Below are 23,853 nucleotides of genomic sequence, written 5' to 3'. Positions count from 1 at the left end.
TCCCATGGGAACTCTCAAAGGCATTAAAGTTTGGTGGTATAGAACACCACAGTGATGCTGGGCACAGTAGCCTGCAGACACTCCAATTTGAAAAAAAAAAAAAATTGTGTTTCACCAACAAAGGGCTGGTTTCCTCTCTCCCCTTTTAAAATATTACGGATGTACAGTGCTTAGAAAATCTTATTTTTTCTCTTGTCAGCAGGGCTAAAGTAACTGAATCTGAAATTTGCCTTAGTTTGCCTTTCCCTCACAGTATTCTCCAGCTGTGTTGCAAAAGTGGGTATGAAATGCAACCAATGCTGTCCTCCTCTGCTGGTAACAAGCCCCCAGTTCCTTCTGTATCTCTGTGAATCACTCCATTAGGTTCACAGACCTGCCAAAGGATATTTCAGAGATTTCCTTTGAAGTCTTGAAAATAAAATATAAAGCACCATCAATCATGCCTCATGACAGCTTCTTTGTCCATGAACTATTTCCATTTATTAGAAACCATCTATTTAAATGCCACAGTGCATGGGAGAGGGATAGGTATTTAAAAAAAAAAAAGGCACTTTCTTATCCTAATGTCAAAACACAGTCTTTTTTTCTTTGTTTTCCTGTTAGAGTCACATATTTGAGCCACAGCCATGCCTTGAACAAGGCAGGAGCATTATGGATGCTCAACAAGGTCTCAGCTTCTAGGGCACCACACTAAGGGCAAAGACCCAGCTTTCACAGCGGGTAGCTTTTCACTCACACGATCAGCAAGCAAAGCTCAACAACAAGCCCTGAAATGATTGAGAAATGCCATTCTGAGCCAGATGAGGTCCCAGTGTGAGCTCAGAAAGGATAAGCTCATGCTGGGAGCTTAAACCTCAGGGGGTCTGAAGAACATGAAGCTCCTTGAGACTGGACAATGCTGGAGACTACACTGAGCTTCAGCAGAGACACAGGTTCATGCAACCAAACAAATTACTTGTGCTACCCCATAAAGTAGCAGAAAATCAGCTGCCATCTATATATTTACAGGTAAAGTGGGATATTTCTGAGCAGGATTAAGGGCTTTCAGGTTGTACTACTGGTAAAAGCAAGATGAGGGTGAGGTCAGGGCCGAGGTCTCAGCTTACCCTATTCTTTACAGTCCTCCACAGCAAGGAGGCACAACATCTCTTCGCTAAGAAGGTGTTTTCTTACAGTCAAAGGGATGCTGAAAGAGTAGGCAATGCACATCACCTTGGAAGGTGTTGCAGGGCCCCCCAGCCTAAAATGTTCGATATGTGCATGGAGAAGTGGAAAGACGTAGTACACGGTAAACAAAGGCAACATTTCACAGCAGCATGTGGTACAGGCAGCTCACCTCAGGTAAATATGCCATGGATGAATAATAAAAGCACTCCATTCGCTTGAAGCAGAGGCTGTCATGGAAACCCTGGCAGTGAGAGGCATCATTTAGGGGATTTGATTAGAAGTGACGGAAGAAAAGTCATAGTTTCCTGGGAAGCATCAGGATTCAGAGATTAAACACAACAAGCAGGGTTGAAGCCTGGGCTCATGAACTTTTCAGCAGGTTGTGCCCATTTAGCCCAGGATGTACTTGCAGTTTACCAGTGCCTTCAGTCTTGCAAACTGGAGTGGATTTTCCTCTTAGACCTGTTGAAAGGGTATAAGCCCTGCAGGACAATAAACATCTCTGTATGTTAGTACTTAGGCTACCGTGGGGGAGACTCTTTGTAATCATGAAAAGGTAGTTGTTGCATATATATCCACCACGAGGTTTTGCAGTAGAGCCAAATTTCTTTTTCTTCCTTTTGGCAGAAGAAAAAGAGGTGGAAGAACTCTATGTGCTCTCCCTCCGAAATGCGATCCAGAAGGTCATGGCCAGTGATGCACTCTCTCCAGACCAGCATCTCTCAGTGCCGAAGGCTCAGGGAAACTATGCTTTCCATTTGATCTGAATTAACACTAACTACCTTTTTCCAAAGCTAGATTTATCCTCTCCTCACTGAAAGATCGCTAATCAGGATGCTCATTTTGCTCTGCTCATTTTGCTCGTGAATGTGCAAGCACCCTCCTCCTGGCACTCATTGATGAGGTTTATGTCTTAATTGGCATCCCCCAAGTCACTCCAGCATGAGGGCAGACAACGCGATAAATGTAAGAAACTGCCCTTCCTCTGGTCCTTTTTTCACCGTGCTTCCCCTTCCAGGCAGCCTGAGCTGTTTTATCACTTTCTCCAAAGGAAAATGCTGCTGAGTCCCCAAACCTCACAGCAGCAGGGCACTGTAGATAAGGCAGGGAAAATATTTCACTCGCAAGGAAACTGTGCTCATCTCGCACTAACATCCTCGTCCTCTGGAATCCAAGGCAATAATTACAGCAATTTGTAGATAATTATTTGTTAATTAAAAACAGGCTTGCTGGGTACAGTTACCAATTTCCTCCACTGGCTGCATAGGGCTGTGCAAGGAGACACTGGGGGATTGTTGGTTTCATAAAATCGTTTGTTTGTTCAGTTCAGAAAAAAAGCCCCCAGTGGGTCATCTCCCACCTCTCCCCATATCCTGGCAGGTCTGATTCATTCCCCTAAGACATCCCCAAGAGATCCATGCCTGGCTTTCCCGTGTGATTTCCAAAGAAGGTGTCTGCTGCATTCCCCTACTGCAGCCTGTTTCCTCAGCTAATTTAATGACCCTGTGCTCACACAGGCTCATTTCCAGCCACATTTAAATGAGTAGCTCCTAAAGAAGGAGTTGTGACTCCAAGCTGAGGTCATGAGCCTGAAAGAAGCTCACCTCCATCCCAGGTTTATATGAGCAGTAATAAACAGTGTGGAGACGGAGTTACAGCTGAGAACAAACTCAAGCTGCTGGTTTAAACAGTGCTGTTGGGGCAATTACTCTGCCCTTGACTGGGCAGCCTGGGGTTCATGGTATCTTCCAAGACATAGTTTTTAGGCCAGCTGTGACAAGAAGCAATGACAGGATTTCAGATGTCCCCCACTAAATACTGCATCCACGAGGAGTGTGTCTTGGGATGATGGCTCTCATGAATATGAGGATTTTCAATCTTCTGAGTCCTCTGTCTCTGTTTCTCCTATGGAGCACACCTTCTCCTGGGACCACCACATCCACCAGCCTGCCCCAGGGTCCCCCACAGAACCATTCCAGAACCAGGAGGAATTATTTAGCCCTGGAAGCAGGAAAATCACATCGCTCCTGATCTACTGCTGGATTAAGCTAGCTCTGGGCAGTCACTTCAGATGTCCCTTCTCCTGTGGCACTGAGGAAACAGCTCATGGAGATCTGAGAGCTGGCTCTGTGGGTTGTACACAAAAATAGTACCAGTAGCACCAGCATAAACCATCATGGAAAGGCAAGTCCATGGGGAAATATGATGAGAAGAGAAAGTGAGCAGCCTCCTTGTCCCAGTTGTAGCAGAACAGCTTGGACACATGGTGACAAGGATGGGACCAAGGAATAACATGGCCATTTTGTCATCATGTGCCCAGAAGCAGATTGTTCCCACTCCTCTTGCCAAAACAGTGGCATCAATGAGAACAAACTAGTGATAATGCAGAGGGGAAACAAATTAGGCTGTCAATATCTTCTTCATGGAAATAATCTCAAGGTCGTTAGTCACACAGGGCTGGCTTCGCCCCTTTAATTTTCTCCTGTACATGGGCTTTCGTGTTTCTCTCATCACCTTAGTGGCCAAGTACCTGCACCATGTGCAGAGGAATCACAATTAAGCAAAGTGGCTGGATGTCATGATATATGGGACTATGTCTCTGCTACAGCGGCACAGAAAGCTAATGAAGAGCTGGGATTAAACATCAGGTTAATTAGTACCTTTAATTAGCTCTCAGTTATTAAATCCTTTCAGACCCTTAGATAAATTGCTCGAAGTACAAAACATTCCTTAGAAATGCTATTATTTACTCCCCTCTTCTCTCTCCAGGTAGGTGCAGGGCTGGAAAGCTCCAGCTTTCCTCCTGCTGCTTAATGCAGGAGTAGAGGCCATCCAAGCCTCAATGGCCCAGCATCAGTCTCTGAGACTACCCTTAAATTTGCAAGTCTGCCAGTTTGCAAATTCACAGTTCTTCTGAGGGGGGACAAGGCAGTACCCTGCCAATGTGGGCAACAGTAGGAAGAAAGGGAATAATGTTGGGGAAAAAAAGCAGTGAGTAACAGCTCCTCTTAACTCTGAGAGACCCAAACAGATTCAGAGGTTTGCTGCGGACTTAGTCACCCAGCGGTATGTTCCTTTCCGTGCCAACTTCCTCTGTGGCTGCAGCAGACAACCGTGGCAGACTTGCAGGAAAAAAGAGCAGGAACTTCTCACAGAGGCTTTGGAGCATTGCCAGTCACCATGCCAGTTAGACTAAAGGACGGGAAAAGCTACTCTAGGCTCCTGTTAGGAGAATCTCCCATGTTCACCTGCCTGAATAATTTTCCTGTGATTTCCATCCCAACATCCCATGCTAACCCACCACAGAGTTACTAAGACCTACAGGGTCAGCTGACCTTCAGAGAGCCCATAGCAGCACTGCCAGAGGCTGTTTTGGTAGACGATTTATTCATGGCAGAGGAATCCAGTTTCTGAGATCACCTTGGAGACCTACCCAAAGCATCTATCACCTGGAAAACGCGGGGCTCTGAAAAACCAACAAGCTCAGGCTCTGAATAGCCTGGAAAACTTATTCCTATGAAGTCAAATCTGTATGCCATTCTCATCATAGTACATTGGGAAACTGATGTTTGGGTCTAAGGAAGGGGGTTTCAGCATTTTTAGCATCAAGCCTTTTCTTCCCTAGTTATTAACAGCTGTATTGGTGGCCAAGGAATTCAGGTTCTCCTGGTGCTAGAGACCTAAATCCATAGGCTGAGAATTAACAGGGCCAAAGGGCTACTTTGGCTGTGGCTTGCTTAAGGGAATTTGCTTAGGAAAAATATAATAGTACAGGATTAAGCTGAGGGATATTCCTCATTGCACCAGGAAAGATATCACCAAACAGTGACTTACCCAGTACTTGTTTGTAATTCTAATAACCATAAATTATTAGAAAGCAGAAAGCAAAGGCTGGGATAAGATGCTGTTACTCAGCAAACCCAAATTCTGAGAACAAGAATGCAGCTTTCTGGGAGATAACGTCTCTCTTTTTCCCTCTGTGCAGTTTCAAAGGAAAGGTATTTAATCCTTCTAAAAATAACTATGAATGTATTTGCTTCTACAGTCTACAAAATATGTCCGTATCAAAGCAATGTGGAGACATTTGGGAATGAAGTAGCTAATTTGATACTCACAAGAAACCATAGCTGAGGACTATATCTTAGAGAACTGGGCTGACCTTTCAGCAGCTGATGATAGTTCTAAAACTGACTTCTCATCACTGAAAGCCCAATCTAACATCAGTTAAAATAATTAAAAGCTATCACTGGCTTCTGCCAATATTGGATTAGACCATATGAAACCCGCTCGAATGCTGGGAACCCAAGGAAATTATCATGGTAAATCGAAATTCTAGGGAAACATTACAGGCTTTAAAACATTTCTCTGCAGCCCCATTAAGAACGGGTTTCTTCTTAGCTCATGAATAATTCACTTTTTTTTCTTCTGATAGATGACAAGTACCACCACAGTGAAGCCTAAGCCCAGCACAAAGACCACTGTTCCAGCCAAATTTTTGCTCACAGCAGATCCAGAGCATGTTTCTGTTGGAAGAGCAGTCCAGACAGTAAAGGCCTGGGCATAGAGATTGCTTCCCCCAAAAAACATCTCTTCCTGTTTCTTGCTGTCCCCATAGAGCTAGAAGCAGTTCTCATCAACACTTTTTTATCTCCCCATTTCCAGTCACTTACCCTGGGTCATGGTGATGAGCACTGGCAAAACCTACAGCTGAGAACAGTAATAAATGCACCATCTGTGGCCAGGCACAGAGAACACATAACATGCGCTGAACAGTCATTACATACAAGCTTAATTCTCACATTAAGCCAGGAGTTTCCTGAACGATAGAGCCCTAATTTCCTACCAGTTTACATCCTGTATCTCTGCCTGACACTGCAGTACCAGCTCCTTCCTGCACTGTGATTCTTTAAGAAACCACATCACAGCAGCGTACCAACACACAGCAAAGCTCAATGCTGGCCCTTACAGGAGGGGATGGTGATTCGCATTCAAACTAATTTCGCTTACTCAGGCGTACCAAGATATGAATATCCCTGTGTTTCCATCCGGCACTGAGGCAGCAACCTGTGTGCGTCCAGGCAGTCTGCATGGTTCCATGCAGTGGTACAGAGGACAGAGTTGCCCTTGTTGGCTGAGGATGTGCTTCTATCCCTCCCTCTACCTACCCTCCCTTCACCCCTCCCTGAAGCCTTCTATCCTTCCTCTCAATGTCTTTCTCATCCACCTGATTATGTCCGTGCCCCTGCTCTGCAGCTCTAATTCCTCAGGATGGCCTTTCAAGGCACTTGGAGCTCAGGTCAAGACTGAGAGCCATAGGTGGGGACACTGGCTTACTAGGAGCAAAGGCAGAGGTGAAGGAAGGTCCAGGCAAGCAGCACAAGGGACTTTGAGGACAAGACTTTAATGCACAGATAAAAAGCATCACAGGGAAAAGTCAAAACCAAACATCTACAAAGCTTTCCTCTCTCTTTTCCATGAGCCCAGCTCGTTTCTTTTAAATGAAGTCTCTGGCTAGCAATTCTTTCCTTATCTGAGACATTGCAGCGAAGCAGGGATTCATCTTCCCATAAGCAGTGTCACAACCAAAGCTGCCTCCCAGCACCTCCTGGCCCTGGGGCATCTCATTGCTGCTGTCTCTTGTTTAACCCACAGTGCTCCAAAGATTGGTGCACAGGAATGAGGCAACTTCTGATCACAAGCACAGCAGAAATATTCAGCTGCTGCCTTCCATGAGACTATGTTTCTTCAAGCCTCATCCAACCTGCCTTTGGACACTTCCAGGGATGGGGAAGTTGTGCCAGTGTCTCACCACTCTTATAGGGAAGAATTTCTTCCTTATGTGCAATCTAAATCTACACTCTTACATTTTAAAGCCATTGTCCCTCATCTTGGCATTAGTATGGGACTCTCCATCTTTCTTATAAACCCCCTTTAACTATGGAAGGGCTGCAATAACGTGTCCCTGGAGCCTTTTCTTCTCCATGGTGAACAATCCCAACTCTCTCAGCCTGTATCCACAGCAGAGGTGCTCCAGCCCTCTGAGGCTCTTTATGGCCCTTCTCTAGACTCGCTCAAACAGGTCCATGTCTCTCACTCAGCTCTTTAAGTGGGGTCTCACCAGAGCAGAGCAGAGGGGCAGAATCACCTCCCTCGACCTGTGGGCCACGCTGCTTTTGTTGCAATCCAGGTTACAGTTGGCTTTCCGGGCTGGAAGCGCACATTGCCACATCACGTTCAGAGTTTAGCCCACCGGTATTCCTAAGTCATTCTCTGGAGGGCTGGAGACACTCGCCCTGGCGGCTGCTCCTCACCTGCTACTCAGGGGACCTGCATAGGCAGAGGGGCATAAGCCTGAAAAAGGGACAGGAGGAAGATCTCGTTCCTCAGCGAGGCTTGCAGAGCAGTGTCGAACCCTGCCTCCTTCGTCAGGACAAGCACGGAAGGCTCACGCTGCCTGAGAGGAGCCCGGGAGGGGAAGAGAGTGGCTCATGGGCTAGACCGCGCTGCTGCCGAGGAGGTCCCAGAGAGCAGCAGGACCCCTCATCCCCGCCACGGAGATCCCTTCTCTCCCAACACGGGATCCCTCCCGCGGCCAGCACAGAACCCCGGCCCCCCGTGACTCGCTCGGCGCCGAGATCCCAAGCCAGGAACTACATTTCCCAGAGGCGCTTGCGCCCGGGCGGCGAAAGAGGCGGATTGGGTGGGCTCTCCCGTTCTGATTGGCTCGCTGGGGCAGTCCGAGCGGCCATTGGGTGGGCGGGGGAGGTTCACGTGAGAGGTGGGCGGGGCAGGCCGCGCTCACGTTAGGGCCTGTACGGCGCGGGAGCGGTCGGCTCGGGCTCAGGCCGAGGGTCCGGGGGGAGCGGGCCCGCCAGGCCTCGCCATGCTGGGGGCCCGGCCCAGGGCGGGTGGCGGGCCTCCCGGCGCTGCGCCTCCCTGCCGCGGGCGGTGCGGCTGCGTGTACGCGAAGCGCTGGGGGCGCGGGAGGCGGCGGACGCGGTCAGAGTGCAGGTGTGTGTCCCGGTGTGCCTGGAAATGTCCCGGTCCAGAGGCTGAGCGGAGGGGAGAGGGCCCGTAGTGGTGCCTCAGGGAGGAAGAGCTGGGAGCTCTGTAGGGCGTTTTGCTGAGCTCCCGGATCGCCTTCGCGGTGTGCGGGGCCCCACTGTGCGATCTTTCGGTTTGTGTACTCAGTTTGCTGCTGTCAAAGCTTTGAAGTTACTTGGCAGGGGCAGGGAAAGCTGGTCTCTGTGATGGGTTGTACCGAAAAGTGCTCTCTATAATATTGGCTTTATTGCCTGTTCCGTTTGGGAGAGCAAACCATTGTACTGTTGTTTTCAAAGGTTTTTTTCTGTGTCTTGTACCGCATCTTTGTACCACATACCTGTAGGTTTATAGCAGTGTAAGTAGAATCATCGACAGCTTTCACTGCTGTTCGTGTCTGGCTCCTGTTGTGAACCAAGGTAGACTGGGATAAATGGACCTTTTAGCAATGGAGCTCTTTCCCTTGACATAGGGTTGTGTGTTCCCTAGATTTCTGGTGTTCCCAACTGGCAGAGCACACACACCTGTTTTGGTGCAAGGCCTGTGGCCAGAACTGTGTAGCTGTCAGTATTTCTGAATGAATCTGAAGAGGACTGGGGTACTTGGTAACAGTTTTAAACAAAACTAAGAGAGTAGATTTAGATTTATGAGAAAGAAGATCCATACCATGAGGGTGATGAGGCACTGGCACAGGTTGCCCAGAGAATATGTGGATGCCCCATCCCTGGAAATATCCAAGGCCAGGTTGGATGGGGCTTGGAGCAACACGGTCTCATGGAGGTTTTCCCTGCTCATGTCAGGGGGCTTGGAACTAGATGATCTTTAGGGTCTCTTTCAACCTAAGCCTTTCTGTGATTCTGCTGACCCAAAAACCCGTTTGTAGCACACTGGTATTTCTACACACACATAGATGAAGTTTAATAGGGTAGGAAGTAGCTCGTCCAGTGTAGGTTCTTTGGAACTGTAGTTTTATGAATAATGCAAGCTGGAATAAATTGATGCTAAAATTGGCAATACTGCCTTTCCCCCACCTTTCCTGTCCCTCCAGGGCCTTGCTTCTTTTTTGCTCTTCCCCTGTGCTGGTAAAATGTGGAGGTTTTTTGTATTAAACTGGCTTAGGGAACTGGTCTGGCTTAAATCCAACCTCATTATGGCCAGGTTGTTGGAATGTGAGACGTAGGGAGAAACATCCAAGGCGTTAATTTTTATTTTTGTTTTGCATTCTGTAGTCTTTCATATGAATCTATTGGCTGCATCACTGTTTTAGCAGTCCAGCAGTTTAGGACATGTAAACAACTAGCGAATATATTTCAGTCGGAACTTTTCTACAGGTGATACAGCAACAAAATTTGATAATAAAATGCATCAAAACAGTCTTGAATTTGTTATCATGAAGAAGTGTGCATTACCAGTCTCTCCTTTTTCAGTAAGAAGTGTTTGGAAGGGACACCACTAATAAGAATATGTACTTCACTAAAATGCTCTTCATCTCCAGAACGCCTTCTTGCTTTCTGTATTCTCAGCTCCCCAAAGATGCAGATGCATCTTAGTTATTCCTTTCCATGCTCAGGAGAGTGTCTCTGCCTAAGGATTTTTTTTCTCTCTGACTTTTTTTTACCCTTTTTTTATTTATTTTTTTTGTCCCTAAAGAGACACTGATTTCAATAAGAAGCTAAAATAGGCTTGAAGTGGCATGTCTGACTTAGATGGAAGAAGAGCATGACTACACTGTGTCCATGCCAAGAAATAACAAATCTCTTTTATCTCTAGGGCTGGGTCCGTTCTGTCCGATCCCAGAAGGAAGTTTTGTTCCTGCACATAAATGATGGAAGTTCTCTGGAACACCTCCAGGTGGTTGCTAATCCCAGCCTGGAAAATAGGTTGGTCCATTTGAAATAACTGGAGAAATACATTTTGAGCGGTGCTTGGAAGGGTGTGCTCAGGCCTCCTTTCCTGTGCCCAGGACTCACCACCAGCAGCACCTGACCACAGGAAAGGCACTGCTGCAGTTTGGGGTCTCTGGATGTATTTTTAGAATGGAGAGTGTCATACTACTCTATCTCCTCTTAGCTGAGGCCTTGTGGTTCAGCTGATTAATCCTGTGAGATTAATTTGGGCCTAATTTTCTTAATAGCGTAGGCATTCTTGACTGCCCTTGGAATTGCTTGGAAATCACACAAGGTAATGGGGGATAACTGTCCCCTGGGTTTTGGAGGGTGCTGTTGATCTTCCTGTAATAACTTTTCAAGGCAGGCTTGGTAGGCATGCTCCCTGGATAGGCATGTCTGATCTAGTATAATAAAATAATACACTTGTTTTACAGCTTAATTTTGTTTATAACTCTCAGTTGTTCATTGGACTAGAGTTGGGAGTTTTGGGAAGATCCAGGAACCTTCTGTGTGTAACTTAATATATTAAAGATTTTTTTTAATTTTTCTTCTGTAGGCCTGGTTTATCTCCACCAAGAGCCCCTTCAGTTAAAAGCCTGCCTCTTTTCCCCTTACTTGTCCAACACTCCTACCTTGTCCTAAATTGTTTTGTATTGTTGTGAATCTATTCACATTCCCAGCTATGCATTTAATAATTTTTCATTTCATCAGGTAAGCTGTATGGCTGCAGCATCCCTTGTGATCTCAAGTGATCCAGCTAAATTAACAGGAATCTCTCTTCTGAATGTAGTTGACTTTCTGTCAGCACTTAGTTAAGCTGCTGTTTTCTCTCCATTTCTTAGAGACCTGACTTTTGGAAGTGCAGTGGAAGTGCAAGGGAAGCTGGTCAAAAGTCCTCATAGGAAGCAAAACATGGAGCTGCAAGCCGAAACCATCCGTGTGGTGGGACCTTGTGATATTTGGGTATGTTGCTGCAGCAGGAGTGGTAGGACTGCTGGAAATCAATTTTTAAAGGTCCAAGCATCCAGTAAAGCATGCTTCAAACTGTGTTTTCTGTAAGTCTGAGTCATCCTGCAGGCTTTGATTTGTCAGTGGTGTCTATAGAGTACATCAAAGGAGGAACATGGGACCACCATGAGAACTCTTCTCTGGGGCAGAGCCGTTTCTTCGTGGAAATGGGTGCACATGCTGGCACCTAAGAGTTTGCATTTGTCCCACCCTGAAGCACTTACCTGTACCAGGTGGTGTACCTGGTAAGTCTGGCCGGGATATGAATTGGAGAAACAGTGGGACTGGCAAGATGGTCCAGGTTGTGCAGGTGGAAGAACTGCATCTGCCACAGGCACAGGTTGCTGTTGCAGCAGTGAGGTGAACAACTGGGTTTCAGGGGAGCTCAACATCCAAAAGTGGAACATTTCAGAGTGCTCATACCTTCTCTTGTGTTCATGGCTCTTGCTCTGCCGTAAGCATTATAAAATCCACAAAATAACCAGAAAAGGTAGGCAAAAGCATCAAGTTCTTCTCTGCTCTGTAATGATGATTGAGTTTTAGTAGGCAGAGATGCCATTCCCTGAATAGCAGTAAAACTGTATTGACTCCCAAGTTCTTATCCTCTTATTTTTGTTTCCTTGTTGTTTTCAGTCGTTTCCCCTGAAAATGAAGGAGAGGCACCCGCTGGAGTATGTCCGACAGTTCCCTCACCTGCGATGCAGGAACAACACACTGGGCTCCCTCTTGAGAATCCGCAGCGAAGCCACTGCAGCCATCCACTCCTTCTTCCAGGTAGTCCCTTCTGTACTGAGCCTTCTGTGTAAAATGCTCCCCCAGGTTGGCTTCACAGGTGCAGGTTAGGAGGGAAGGAGCGTGACTTCTTGACTAGGGTATGGATTTTGGACATGGTGGTTTTCTTTCCAGGCCTGAGCCTGGCTGGGCCTTGGTTGTTGCTTATGATCAGGTTAGTACATCTGTGTCAGTGTCTTTTCACCCATTTCCTGTTATTTTATCCCTTTTTCTAAGTTACAGTGTAATTCCCTGCAATTGTGTAGTCTGTGGAACACAAGATGATATGGAGTTGTTTAACCCATCTTCAGCAGAGACCTTACGGTCCTTGGACAGAAGCCTCCTTCCACATGGAAAAATCTGTGATAAGGGAACACAGACAAACTGACTCAGAGCTTTTTTTTATTCTCAGTTCTTTCTATTTCTGCAATACAAGTCTGTGTGAGTGCTGTTAGCTGAGATTAGGAGACTCCTGTTTTATGCATTTCAAACTGATGAGTGGGAGCCATGCGAGTTTTCTGAATGTGTCACCCTTAAACTGAGGGCATGGTACAGGCTTTGTGCAGACAGGGTAGGCAGTGAATTAACTCTGATGCCAGATGTCACAACAGAGACCATGTGATTCCTTGTGTGAGTAAATAAAGGTAGCAAGTCCTCTAGCACACCTGAGCCATTCATTGAAATAAACATTAATTGTTCTTTGAAATAAACGTTTTAGTTTAGATAAACTGTCTTTAGTTTGAGGAGAATCATATTCAGAGCATTCTGGTTACAAAATTCACAAGTAGTAATTAGTGTGGCCCAAGGAACAGGGTAGAATTGTTGAAATTGAATTTCTGGTCCCAAGTGTGCTGGTCTTTGTCATCTGCAGTGGCAAAGAAGGCTTGCTTGCTCTAGGAGTTATCTGTTTGGAATTGCATGGTATTTGGACGACTTTTGTGGGGTTTGGTTTGGTTTGATTTTTTAAAAGCCTAATAGAAGTCTCATGTCAGGTAAAGCTTCTGGTTTCAGGATTGTGCCTGCTGCTAAGGCAGAAGCCAACTCTTGGGAATCAGTCTATGCTAGTGTCGAGCCACTAGATGGCAATGCCTACAATGGTTTGTGCTTCCAAACCTGGACACAGAAGGCAGCTGAGGTACAGAAAACCTCTTACTCGAGCTCTGTTTTTCCAAATCAACTCCTGCTCAGGCTCTGGCATACCTTCCTGTTTAAAATGCTCAAGAGCAGACCTGTTTTGAAAATTAGAATCAAAAATTATCATCAGTTTAGCAGCGGCAGCTTCATTAAAATTATTTCTAAAAGGATAAGGAATATTTGGTCCCAGACTGGATATTTTGCAAATGCTTATGTCAGAACTCTCCTAGCACCAGAAATGTTTGTGTTTGCTTCATTTCTGGTAGAAGGAATGGAAGGAAGTCTTCTAAAATTGTCACCTGCATCATCCCAAGAATATTGCAATTTCCAACTTGTCAATATCAGAATATACCATAGCTAGGAAGTACAATTGGAGTATTTTCACTTTGCAAAGCTGTAAGGAGCTTAATGGTGGAAGAAAATAAGTGGACTGTTTTGAATACACACTCAAGACTCTAACTTTAAAAACTTCTTTTTTTTTTTAGCTTATTCATTTCCAGGAATGAATGTCTAATGTCAGGTGCCTTTGGTTTGGATGTTGAAAGCTAAAATGTCATCTTTAAATCTTCTGAATACTGTGGTCCATGTGGCATAGGAAAGTTGTTCCTAGGCACAGTAAGATAGTTGCAATATGAATGGCAACTTCCACTTTGCACATTAACATCCAGGTTTGTCGGAGCCAATAATGTGGCCTGAGGTATTTTAGAAGCTTTTGTAAGGGGAACTGTCCAAGAGGTTTTATGTGATTCTCTCAGATCTGTGCGGTTTGCATTCCTTTCCAAGGCATGTAGGGGGTCTTCTGTGTGAAATGTGCTTCTTTACAGCAACAGCTACCACTGTATGAGGAATTTAGGCAATTTTCCAAAATCTCATGTAGAGTCGGGAGGCCCCGTGACCAGCAGGTCTCTGAATATGCAGGGAACTGTCAGAGACCTGGATTTTGTATTGGTAGACTGGACCTTGGTGGACCTTCTCCAAGTAAAACAAGTAGTTCTGGCCCCAAAACTTCCTTCTGTGCAGTAACTGTATCTCAGTGAGGTGCTCCTGCCAGGCACTTGGCAAGCCAAAGTCATTGCACCTGTAACCAAAGTAGCCTAGAGGTGACTGCAGGGAATTTGCTCCTACTTGGTTATTGTACTTCCACAAAATGCATTGCATGTCCATACGAACTCTTTGGTCCAAATTAATTGTAGTTTGATTCTCAGAGTGGGCAGAAAATACTGCTCCAGTCTTCCCAGCCTTTTAACTAGCTGGTGATAAGGACCAGGACCTCTCATGTGACTGGTTGATTTGTATTATTCCGTTAAAACTGTGAAGATAAGCTTTTAGAAACATTTGTTTTCTTAACTATTTTTATGAGTATTTTGTGTAAATAGACAGTGGGTTCTGTTACATCATTGCCTGTATCATGGTAATGCTGGCACACCCTGATATTAAAGGGGTTCCCTTTGTGCTAGATATTGCAGCAATGCAAGAGAAAACAAATCCTTTGTTCACAGCTGAAATTAGATAGTTCCAAGTTCTTTTTGCTTGGACACAGATAGGTATGATTTCAGTATTCCATCAGTGACCTCCATGGTAAGACTAAGTTAGAAAGGTGATGGTTAATAGAGTTCAGTTCCTAGTTTTGCCTCTATGCAAAATGCACATGGTGCATGTGCTTGTCTGATGTCTGCTTGATATATCTATCCACTGAATATTGGGTTGCAGCTGTTTTCAAAGCCTGTGGCTGCACTGCAGAGAAATCTAGAGAATAGGAGCTCCTTTGTTCAACCTTTCTGATTTTGGAGGCCTCTGCTGTATCTATGAACGTGAATGTATAATTCTGTAGGTACCTAGAACATAACCAAGCCAGGGTATACTCTGTCTCTTAAAATTAGTTTGACTTCAGTATCTCAGATGCAAGGTGGGACTGACATTTCAATGGTGGTTGGGTGTTTCTAAGGTGTCTCTCCCACCCAGTGTTTAATTTTTGTCATCCAACACACTTGATCACTTCTCTTAGTGGAATGTCTTCTGCCTAACCAGTCTTCCAAAAAGCTGGAAGAAACCAAGTGTTGATGGCATAGGGGTGAATTTGATTGAAACTGCCCAAAAATATAAAAATGCTGGGAGAGGTGATAAGAAAGGGGAATGGTGTGGAGATGGGCTGAGATGGGCTATTGCAAAAGAACCATAGTAATGACACAACTCTCATTTGGTTATGGAACCTGGAGGAAAATGCACAGGTAGTAAACTGATTTGAAAATCACGCTAGCATTTAGTTAGTCATCTGTCCATGTAAGGCAGAAGCTGCCTCAAAGACTACATGTATTGTCCTGGTTGGGGGCTAATAGCTAAGTTATGATGTGTGCTGGCTGATGTCATCCTTGAGGTTGACGTTTGATGCCGCCGTCCGAAAGGGGCGATGGGGCCGTGGCACAGCATGGGTTCAGGAGCCAAGGTAGGGTGCAGGTAGAATGCTTTAGTGCACGCGATTTTTTATCAGCTCAGGAGGGGAAAGGGCCAGAACATGGGGCAGAGCATGAGACAGACAAGCGGGATGACAAACCAGGATAGGGGCACAGGCAAAAGGGGGAGGAGCGTAGGAGGAACCTGGGAAGGAAAGGGTGAATGGGGGTTGTCTCCTCTCTGCAGCTTCGGCCAATCAGCAGGGAAGCAGGGAAGTGAACAAGCCTGGATGTGCCTGGGAGATACAAATTCTGGGGAAACATACAATGTGTATATACATAATAACTGTAAAGTCTGCATCATACAGTCCTTTCAATCTCTGTACATATTTTTCCACTTCTGAAATCGTTCCCATTCTGATTCTTGGTCCTCGACAGTTTGATATCTTTAGCTAGTTAACTTTAGCATTCTGTCTCTTCCAGGATAATGGCTACGTGCATATTCATACTCCCATAATTACATCCAATGACTGTGAAGGTGCTGGGGAACTCTTTCAAATTGAGGTAAGTTGGGTTGCATAAAGTTTGTGTGTTTTTTTGGTTTTTTGTTTGGTTTTTTTTGGTTGCAAATCAATTCTTGAGTTATTGAAGGTTAGAGGTAATGTTTATCTTTACAAATCCTTTCCTTTTATGTACTTCTGTGATTATTTTTTTTAATATAGCAATCCTTAGCTTCAACTGATAATTTAGACAGAGTTAAACAGATGCTTTTTTTATTTTATTGCTGTTTTGTGCCTTAATCAGTACCTTTTCTACTGATGAGGTTTTTCTATCCCTGGTGCTGTGAAAAAGTTTACAAAGAACAACACAAGGAGGTGGGACAAATTAGTAAACAGAATCATGTGCTCATAAGAGCCCAAGAAATGGAATGGGTCACTCAGGACAGACATACTACAGTCAAATACTTCTTAGCTTTGGAACAAAGAATATAAGCCACCATGAGATAATCCTTAAAAAAAGTCAGCAATACCTAAAACTCCTTTTCACCTGTGTATATACAGGTTCCTCCCTACAAGCTACTCCTGTTCCATGTCAGAATTCTCTCCCAGTGTTGTCAAGCCGCCCCATCCACCAAAGTATTCGCAATGTATCATTATATGAAGCATGCCACATTATGGATCAGAAACTTCGATGAAACTGAAACACAGCCATAACCACTAAGATCTTCCCCACAGATTTCTCATGATTCCTAACTCCCCACATCCATGAATCATAAGGAATTCCATCTGCCTTTTATACTTCTATGTTTGAAATTCATTCAGTCTCAAACAATAGCATCCATTGCCACTTATGCTTATTGGCTCCAAGTTTGCTGGTGAATCATCTGTAAGCAAAAGAAAAATTGTTGAGGTAGCAGTTGCTTGCTGCAGGATTCTGTCTTCCACTCTCTGCACAACCTCATGACAAAAAGCTTCTGTCTACTGGTTCTTCAGGATCTTAAGGTCTAACCTGTGCTACTGGTGATTCCCTTCCAGACCAGTACATGTGGCTCAGCTTTTTGCTTGCTGGGACAATGGAGTTGATTAGCTAAACTAAATTGTTCCTCTTTAACTGAGATCCCTTGATGCTACCAAAGGTTCATTCCAGGCTGTTGCATGCAAATTGAGATGTGAAAACAAGTGACACTTAATGATGAAAACATTATGCAGTTTGCAGCTGTACCGTGTATTATGTCTTTGGTACAAATTGTATCCACTTGAAAGCTGTAGAGGATGCAGGACTACAGTGTAGGTGTCTGGTAGTAACAGAAGCCCTGAAGCAAATGTTGAATGAGGTGCTAAATTGTAAGTCTGAAACTTGTATAAACTCGATCTTATCTAAATGCATGGTTCAAGGCAAATATTTTGCTTTCTCTCCAGTGGTATTGCTGAGGTGCAAATAATACTTGCAGTAATGTAGCTACAGCTGTGCTTGAAAGGTGTGGAACAAGTGCCAAGTCAGATCCCATTAAATGGCTTGTGCCACAAAGGAAGAGCTTCAGAAACCCACTTGCTACTGGGAAGAGGGAAATTCTCCCTGATTTCCTGTTTCTTCTTTGGGTACTGCTTCATTGTCTGTCCTGATTTAAGACTCAGTTTTGTTTCTGCCCAGCCCTGTGCAGAATTGGTTTTGGCTAGTAGAGATCCAAGACCACCTCCTATCCTGCTGGGACTACTTCACTCCACTGGAGCAGTGACACTGTTTTTTGACAGAGAAAACATGGGGAAGATTAAGATTGGACCATACATGTGAGGCTGTCAGACACAAAGAAAGGGTGACAGACATAATAATAAGGGTGTGGTATTTGCAGCAAAGCCCAGAATCTTTATATGCTTTTAACCAACTGTCTGCTGTATTTGGTCACTTTTTAAACTAGCCTTTAATTCACTGCTTGCACAGGCAAAGGGAGAAATTAAATTCCTGTTCCTCATATTTGAGCAGAAAATAAAAATGATGGTGATGGGAATCAACCTGCAAATTAGATTCTTCAATTCAAAAAATATTTAAATCCTGTTCCTTAAGTTTTAAGACCTATCTTCTAGTTGTGACCAGAACATAAATTGGTGTCCTTTTGCTCCTGAATCTGTAGTAGTTACAATACACCTGCTCGGGGTTGGGGTTTTTTCTGCCTTTTGAGGGTTTTTTTTTTAGCTCCTTGGGGCAGTGTATAAAACTGATGATTTGATCAGTTTAGCTGACCTGCTGCAGGTGGAATAAGTTGAAAACTTTAGTTGAGTAGCCTTTAGGACCCAAGTAGAGGCTGCTTTTACACCCACTGTGAACCATTGTGTTCAAATAGCTGTCTTCTCTGATTGGCACAATCTTAGTCCTCTGAGTAATGTCTGATGGTTGCTCAGGCCTGTGCATTCTTTGGAAATGAAGGAAAGTGAAGAGAGTAGGAATGTGTTTTTACATGTGACTTGAAGAGATGGGGAAAAATGTATCTTGAGCTAGAAAGAAAAGGCTTTTTGAAATATGGTCTTTGATTTCTGGACCTCTTAATCCTGTAGGATTTGTGTTTGTTTATATGTTCAGCTTCCTCATTATCTTTGTTTGGTTTTGGGTATGATGATTAGTCTGTAGCTTTGGCTGGGAGGTTCTCATACTAAGACTTGGGAGGGGGGTGGAATCCATTCCCTCTCTACTTGGCAAATCAGTTCAACTAAATAATTTTTAAAATCAAGTACCATAATGGTGAAAAGAGGGCAGTAAGCAGAGGACATTTTAGAAAAATAAATATATCCCAAGATGATAACAACTGCAGAGAAATCTTCTGCAGCTGAGAGTTTCTACACATGAAAAATGTAGGTTTGAGGAGAAACTGTTAGGAGTGTGAAAACAGCTAGGCAGACCCTAACCCACATGGAGAACATCAGCAGCACCAGTTTGTGGATTTCTGCACTGTTGACAATGTCTGCCTTTGGTGAAAGCCTGTAGAGGAGAAAGCATCTTGTTTGTGCTGCCTTCTTTAAAGTAAGTTTATTGAAAACACTAGGAGAGCTTTGAATATTGAAAGCTGGGGTTTAGTATAATCCAGAGCAGGACAAGGTAATTCTTGAAATAGGGAAAACACAGATCAGTAGGGTGAGACAACCCTTATTTTATTTTAATTTAATCTGAGAATAATTTCTCTGTACCAGCAGTTTCAGCACCTCAGCACAGATTCTTTTCTTGCTTTTTTCCTTTTTTTTTTTTCTTCCAAAGTCTGAAATTCTTAGCAGCTTTGTATGTTGCAAGAAACTTTACCTAGTCCCCTTCTGGGGCTGTGTCTGGGGAAATCTGCCTTTCTTTTGTCCTTGTGACCCAGCTGCATGTCTGTTCCCTGCTATTTTCAGTAGCCTCCCACTCTGTCTACAGTGTTTAAGGCTCTCTGGGTCTCTTGCTCTCCCCTTTCCACTTTGCTCATTGGAAAATTTTCTTTGTATGGCCGTCCTCAGCTGCTGGGGAGAAGTTGGAGGCTTCTCTATGCTCTGTAAGAGTCTGTCTGGCCCAGGACACTCCAGCTGGTATGATGAGGGTCTTGACAGCCACTTTCCCTGTTGCCCAGCTTCAGCCTTTTAAGAGAACTCAGCATGCGATGCTTTACAAAGCACAAGAGCTGTGTTGGCATTCACAGCTCTTTAAAGTAGATCTCACATGTGGGTTTTGTTGCCTGTGGCCTTATTCCTTCCTGGGGACCTTGCTCTATGTGTAAGGAGTGCTTCACTCTACCTTTTGGCTTCAGCAGAGGTAATATATGCTCTGTATGAGGCTTGTCTCTTCCCGCACATGCCCGATTGCACCTGGTTAAGTCTGAACTGGATGATTGCACCTTGACTGAACCCAGAGTCTGGATCAGGCCATTTTGTTATCTGAAAGGATACTTAACTGTAAACCTGAAGAACCTTCCAGGTATAGTTCTTTAAACTGCATCTGGAGATTGTATGATGTTTAGCTTTGGGTTTTTTTTTTCACAGGAGCGAGTGTCAAAGTTTCTAGATTCCTGAAGGTTCAAGGTCATGACTGTGCCCACTGTGGCACTGGAATTGTTTGCCTGCTGCTGAAGATGCAGAAACTTATTCCTGCCATCCCATTGGTACTACTAAAAGATAGCCTGGTCAGCACCAAAGAAGGCTGGCATCTGCTGGGGAGAATCACAGTTACATGCAACACCACTGGTGTCTGTCAGGTGTTTTCCCTTTTAGAAATGTGTCACAGTCTGTGAGGCAGCCAGTCCCTGGGAGACTGGGGCTTCAGAGACTGTGCTCAGCAGGGATCAGGGTAACCTGGAACTGAGCTGAGGGAGGGCTTGCTTTTTCATTTTCTAGCTTTCCCATTTTTTGCTCGTTTCTATCTGGTTAACTCTCTGCTTGTAATTCCAGAGGGAATTCTGTCTCAGGCTGGTTCTGTCTCAGCAAAACTAGCTGCTATTGCTCAGTGCAAGTCCAGCTGATCAGAATTAGGACTAGAATTGTAAGGAGGACTTCTTGGAAGTTAGGAATTGTCTAAGGGTTAGAGGTTGTCTAAAAAGGGAAATCCAATCATGTTTATAATGGAGTGTCACAGAGGGCAAATCTGGATTAAAGATGTGGTGCTGTAAAGCTTCAGCAGCGTGGTAGTGTAGGCCTGGGCTAGAGCTACAGCAGTGATTTCTCTGAGCTTTTAGAGTCTTCTCTTTATGCATTTGATCCCTTTATGCATTTGACTTGCACAGAGTGAAAGACAGAATCAAACCGTTTGTACTCTCCTGAAGCTAATTGCCTCAAGTAGAAGTTAATACAAGACTGACATCAAAGGGAATAATTTTAAATTATATCATTAGACATTTGAGGAGATGGAGAACAAAACAGGTACTGAATCCAGTTGTTCTTGTATTTAGAATGAGAATAAAAAGCCTTTGAAGTTGACGTCAAATACTAATATGCTTGTAGTGCATTTATTCTGAGACACCAAGGTGTTTCGTACAAGAATTCCCCCTCCCTCTTTCCCCATTGTAATTTGGGTAGTTTTTGACTAGGGAATGGAGAGAGCTTAAAAGCATACCCATAATTCCCCTCCTAATCTGTTATCAAGTCAGTATTTTGGGGTTAGGAAGAGGGAGAAGAGTCCATCTAGTTGAAATAAAGACACCACAAAAGTAGTTTTATTTTGCTAGTAATGGACATGAAAACCAATCTTACCCAGTGTTAGCAGTGAAGGCATAGTGTCACCTACTATTTATTATTTGTCTTGTTCCAGTGGCTGTGGTTGTATATAATAAAGAAGCCATCTTGATCTAAAAGGCTGAGCATGAATCTGAGGCACTTGTACTTGAAAACACTGACCTGTGCTTGAATGTGTAAAGTGGAGGAACCACCTCCAGTGAATTAGTTGATATTTGTACACGTGAAACATACAGCTGCTAATTATGGAATATCCCCTTGCTGAAGAAGTCCCTTCTGAACAAAAAGGGAGGCATTTAATTTTTCCTGCATAGCAAGTGGATTGACTTTTGCAGCTCACAACACTGAGTATTGAGTATTGTGTCTCAAAAGGAGGGAGAGAAAGTGGGCAGCTCTGGAGAGGCGAGGTGATCAAATGGTGATGGGGGAGTAAAATTTTATCTAAATATTGGTGTATTCACTCTTCACCTTCTGTCAGGAGCCATCCAGGTGCTGCTCACAATGCAGACATGCATCGTGGGATCTCTCAGTGGCCTCTAAAACTGGCTGCAGGTTTTCAGAAGTCCAGTTGAGCTGTAGACTGTCTCATTCCTTCTCCTGTCACTTACTGTGTGCCTGTTTTCTCTATGTCTCTCTGAGATTACATCTGATTTGGAGAATGAAAAATGACACAGAGTCGTTATAAATAAACCAAGCCCCAGCTTCTGGAGACAGTTGTATCCAGTTTGTGGATTTGGGAGGAAGCATTGAGATTTCATGGCTGCTTTCTTCTGTTCTTTGCATGCTTCCAGTCTCTCGGTGTTTAGAAGTTGCATCCTACAGTATTAGGTAGGATTTTTCACTGGTGAAACAAGGCATATAGCTGAACTAAGCTTGCAGTAAGAGAAACTGGAGTGGTACATGACTGTTCTCTTTAGTCTTCTGACCGTGGTTCTGGGGCTGCAGTATGCGGATGTTTGTATGTTTATTAATATCCTTATTGTTTTTGAGCAAACACTCTGGGTTTATTTGATGAAAACAATAGGGGCCTGCTTCTGCATCCTTGGGGTTGGTGTTTGGTTTTTTTTAGAACTGCAAAAGCCTCTGAAACAAAGGAAGCAGTCCTGGGGTTACAACCACAGATTGTCATATCTTCATTGATCTCTGTGGAACGAGGCAAGCTCGCTCATTTCTTTAGTGTGATGCTGTGAAGAGATAAAACTGCCTTGTGATCTGAGGTCTTTGGCAGTGACTGTTTTATCTTTGCAATGAGCAGCAGAGCTTTTTGAGAACAAAAGCAACACCTTCCAACTCATTGAGAAAAATGACAGGTTGTAGAATATCAAAGGCTGGCAAACAAGTCTGAGCCCAAGCACCTCCCCGTGACAGAGCAAGGTGGGGAGTGGGGTGGCTGGAGGCAGTGACATACTTAGCTGAGCGAGCATAACTCCTAGGAACTACACTTTAAAAAGTGGGTATTTCAAACTTATTTCAGAAGAAAGTCTTTGTTTGGAAGTAAATGTAGATCAGCCAAACCCCAGATTAGCTGTGAAGTTCTGTTCTGTTTTTGTCCTGAACCTTTGGCTACTCCAAAGCGTAGGGATGACATTGAAATATAGATGTTGAAACAAAATCTCATTTATCTTCATATTTCTTTGAAAGTCACAGAATTGTGACCTCTAGAGATCATCTAATCCATCTCACTGTGCTCAAACAGGGTCAGCTGGAGCAAGATGCCTAGGACACTGTGCTACTGAGTTTTTTATATCTCCCCAGATGGAGACTTCACAGCCTCTCCGGGCAACCTGTTCTAGTGCTTGATCACCCTCAATAAATAAAAAAGGTTATTCTTGATTTCAGATTAATTTTTGTGTGTCTTTTTTAAAATCTGTGCCCATTGCCTCTTGTCCTCTCAGTGAGGAAAGCTGAGATGAGTCTGGTACATTCCCTTCTGTAAGTATTTATACAAATATATAAATTGAGCCTTCTCTTCTCCATGCTGGACAGTCCCAGCTTTCTCAGCCTCTCCTAATATGAAAGATGCTCCAGTCCATTAATCATTTTTGTGTCCTTTGCTGGACATATCACTCCAGTATGTCCATGTCTTGTACAGGGGAAACAAAGGCTTTACCCAGTGATCTCGCTAAGTCACCAATGCTGTGCAGAGGGGAGGGAACCCCTCTTTAAGCTGCTGGCAGTGTTAACACAGCCCTGAAGCTGTGACTTGCCTTGCAATGAGACCTCCTTGCTGTCTTATGCCAGGGAAATGGTGAAGCCCTTTTGTGCAAGTGACATTTAAATTGCTCGACACTGAGATCTTCTAATTTTATTTTTGTGTCTGTAAATTAAAGAACAAAATACTTTTACTTAAATGGGACTCTTTTTTGGGGGAGTTTTTCATAATGAAACACTAAACTTGCTAAATTTTCCATTATCTGTAGATTTTTATCCTTTAAATATCTGATGACCTGAAAAAATATTCAAAAGCTACAATGAAACATAGTTTATTTTTCAGCGCCTCTATAATGTGTAAGCTGTGATGTTTCCAACTCTGTATTGTTTTAGTTCTGATTTTTTTTTGAAGACTGAATAACAAGTCCTAAGAGGATATTGCATTCCATTTTTTTTATTAGTGTTTGTCTTTTTCCAATGGAAAGAAATTCATTTGCCCATGAAAAGAAAGTGACGCTGATTTTAAGTTTTTGCTAAAAGTCAGTGTGACTGACACAGAAAACACTTCTTCGCTTTCTCATCAGGCTTGTAATTGAATTTTGAAGGCAATGCTCTATGAAG

General features: G+C 44.0%; 1 protein-coding gene across 1 annotated transcript in view; it reads left to right on the top strand.

Moving 5' to 3' along the window:
• Positions 1–8,050: 8,050 nt before the first annotated feature.
• The window catches only part of NARS2 (asparaginyl-tRNA synthetase 2, mitochondrial), a 51,090-nt gene continuing 35,287 nt past the window's right edge, over positions 8,051–23,853 (top strand). Inside the window, 6 exon segments of the mRNA XM_018071310.2 lie at positions 8,051–8,080; positions 8,083–8,178; positions 9,979–10,088; positions 10,940–11,060; positions 11,739–11,879; positions 15,884–15,964. Coding sequence (XP_017926799.2) covers positions 8,051–8,080; positions 8,083–8,178; positions 9,979–10,088; positions 10,940–11,060; positions 11,739–11,879; positions 15,884–15,964 — 579 coding nt within the window.

Source organism: Manacus vitellinus, unplaced genomic scaffold, assembly GCF_001715985.3.
Source record: "Manacus vitellinus isolate BGI_N305 unplaced genomic scaffold, ASM171598v3 scaffold_2_pilon, whole genome shotgun sequence".
Lineage (NCBI taxonomy): Eukaryota > Metazoa > Chordata > Aves > Passeriformes > Pipridae > Manacus > Manacus vitellinus.
Note: the sequence above shows the minus strand (reverse complement) of the source record. Positions and strands in the feature narration are given on the sequence as shown.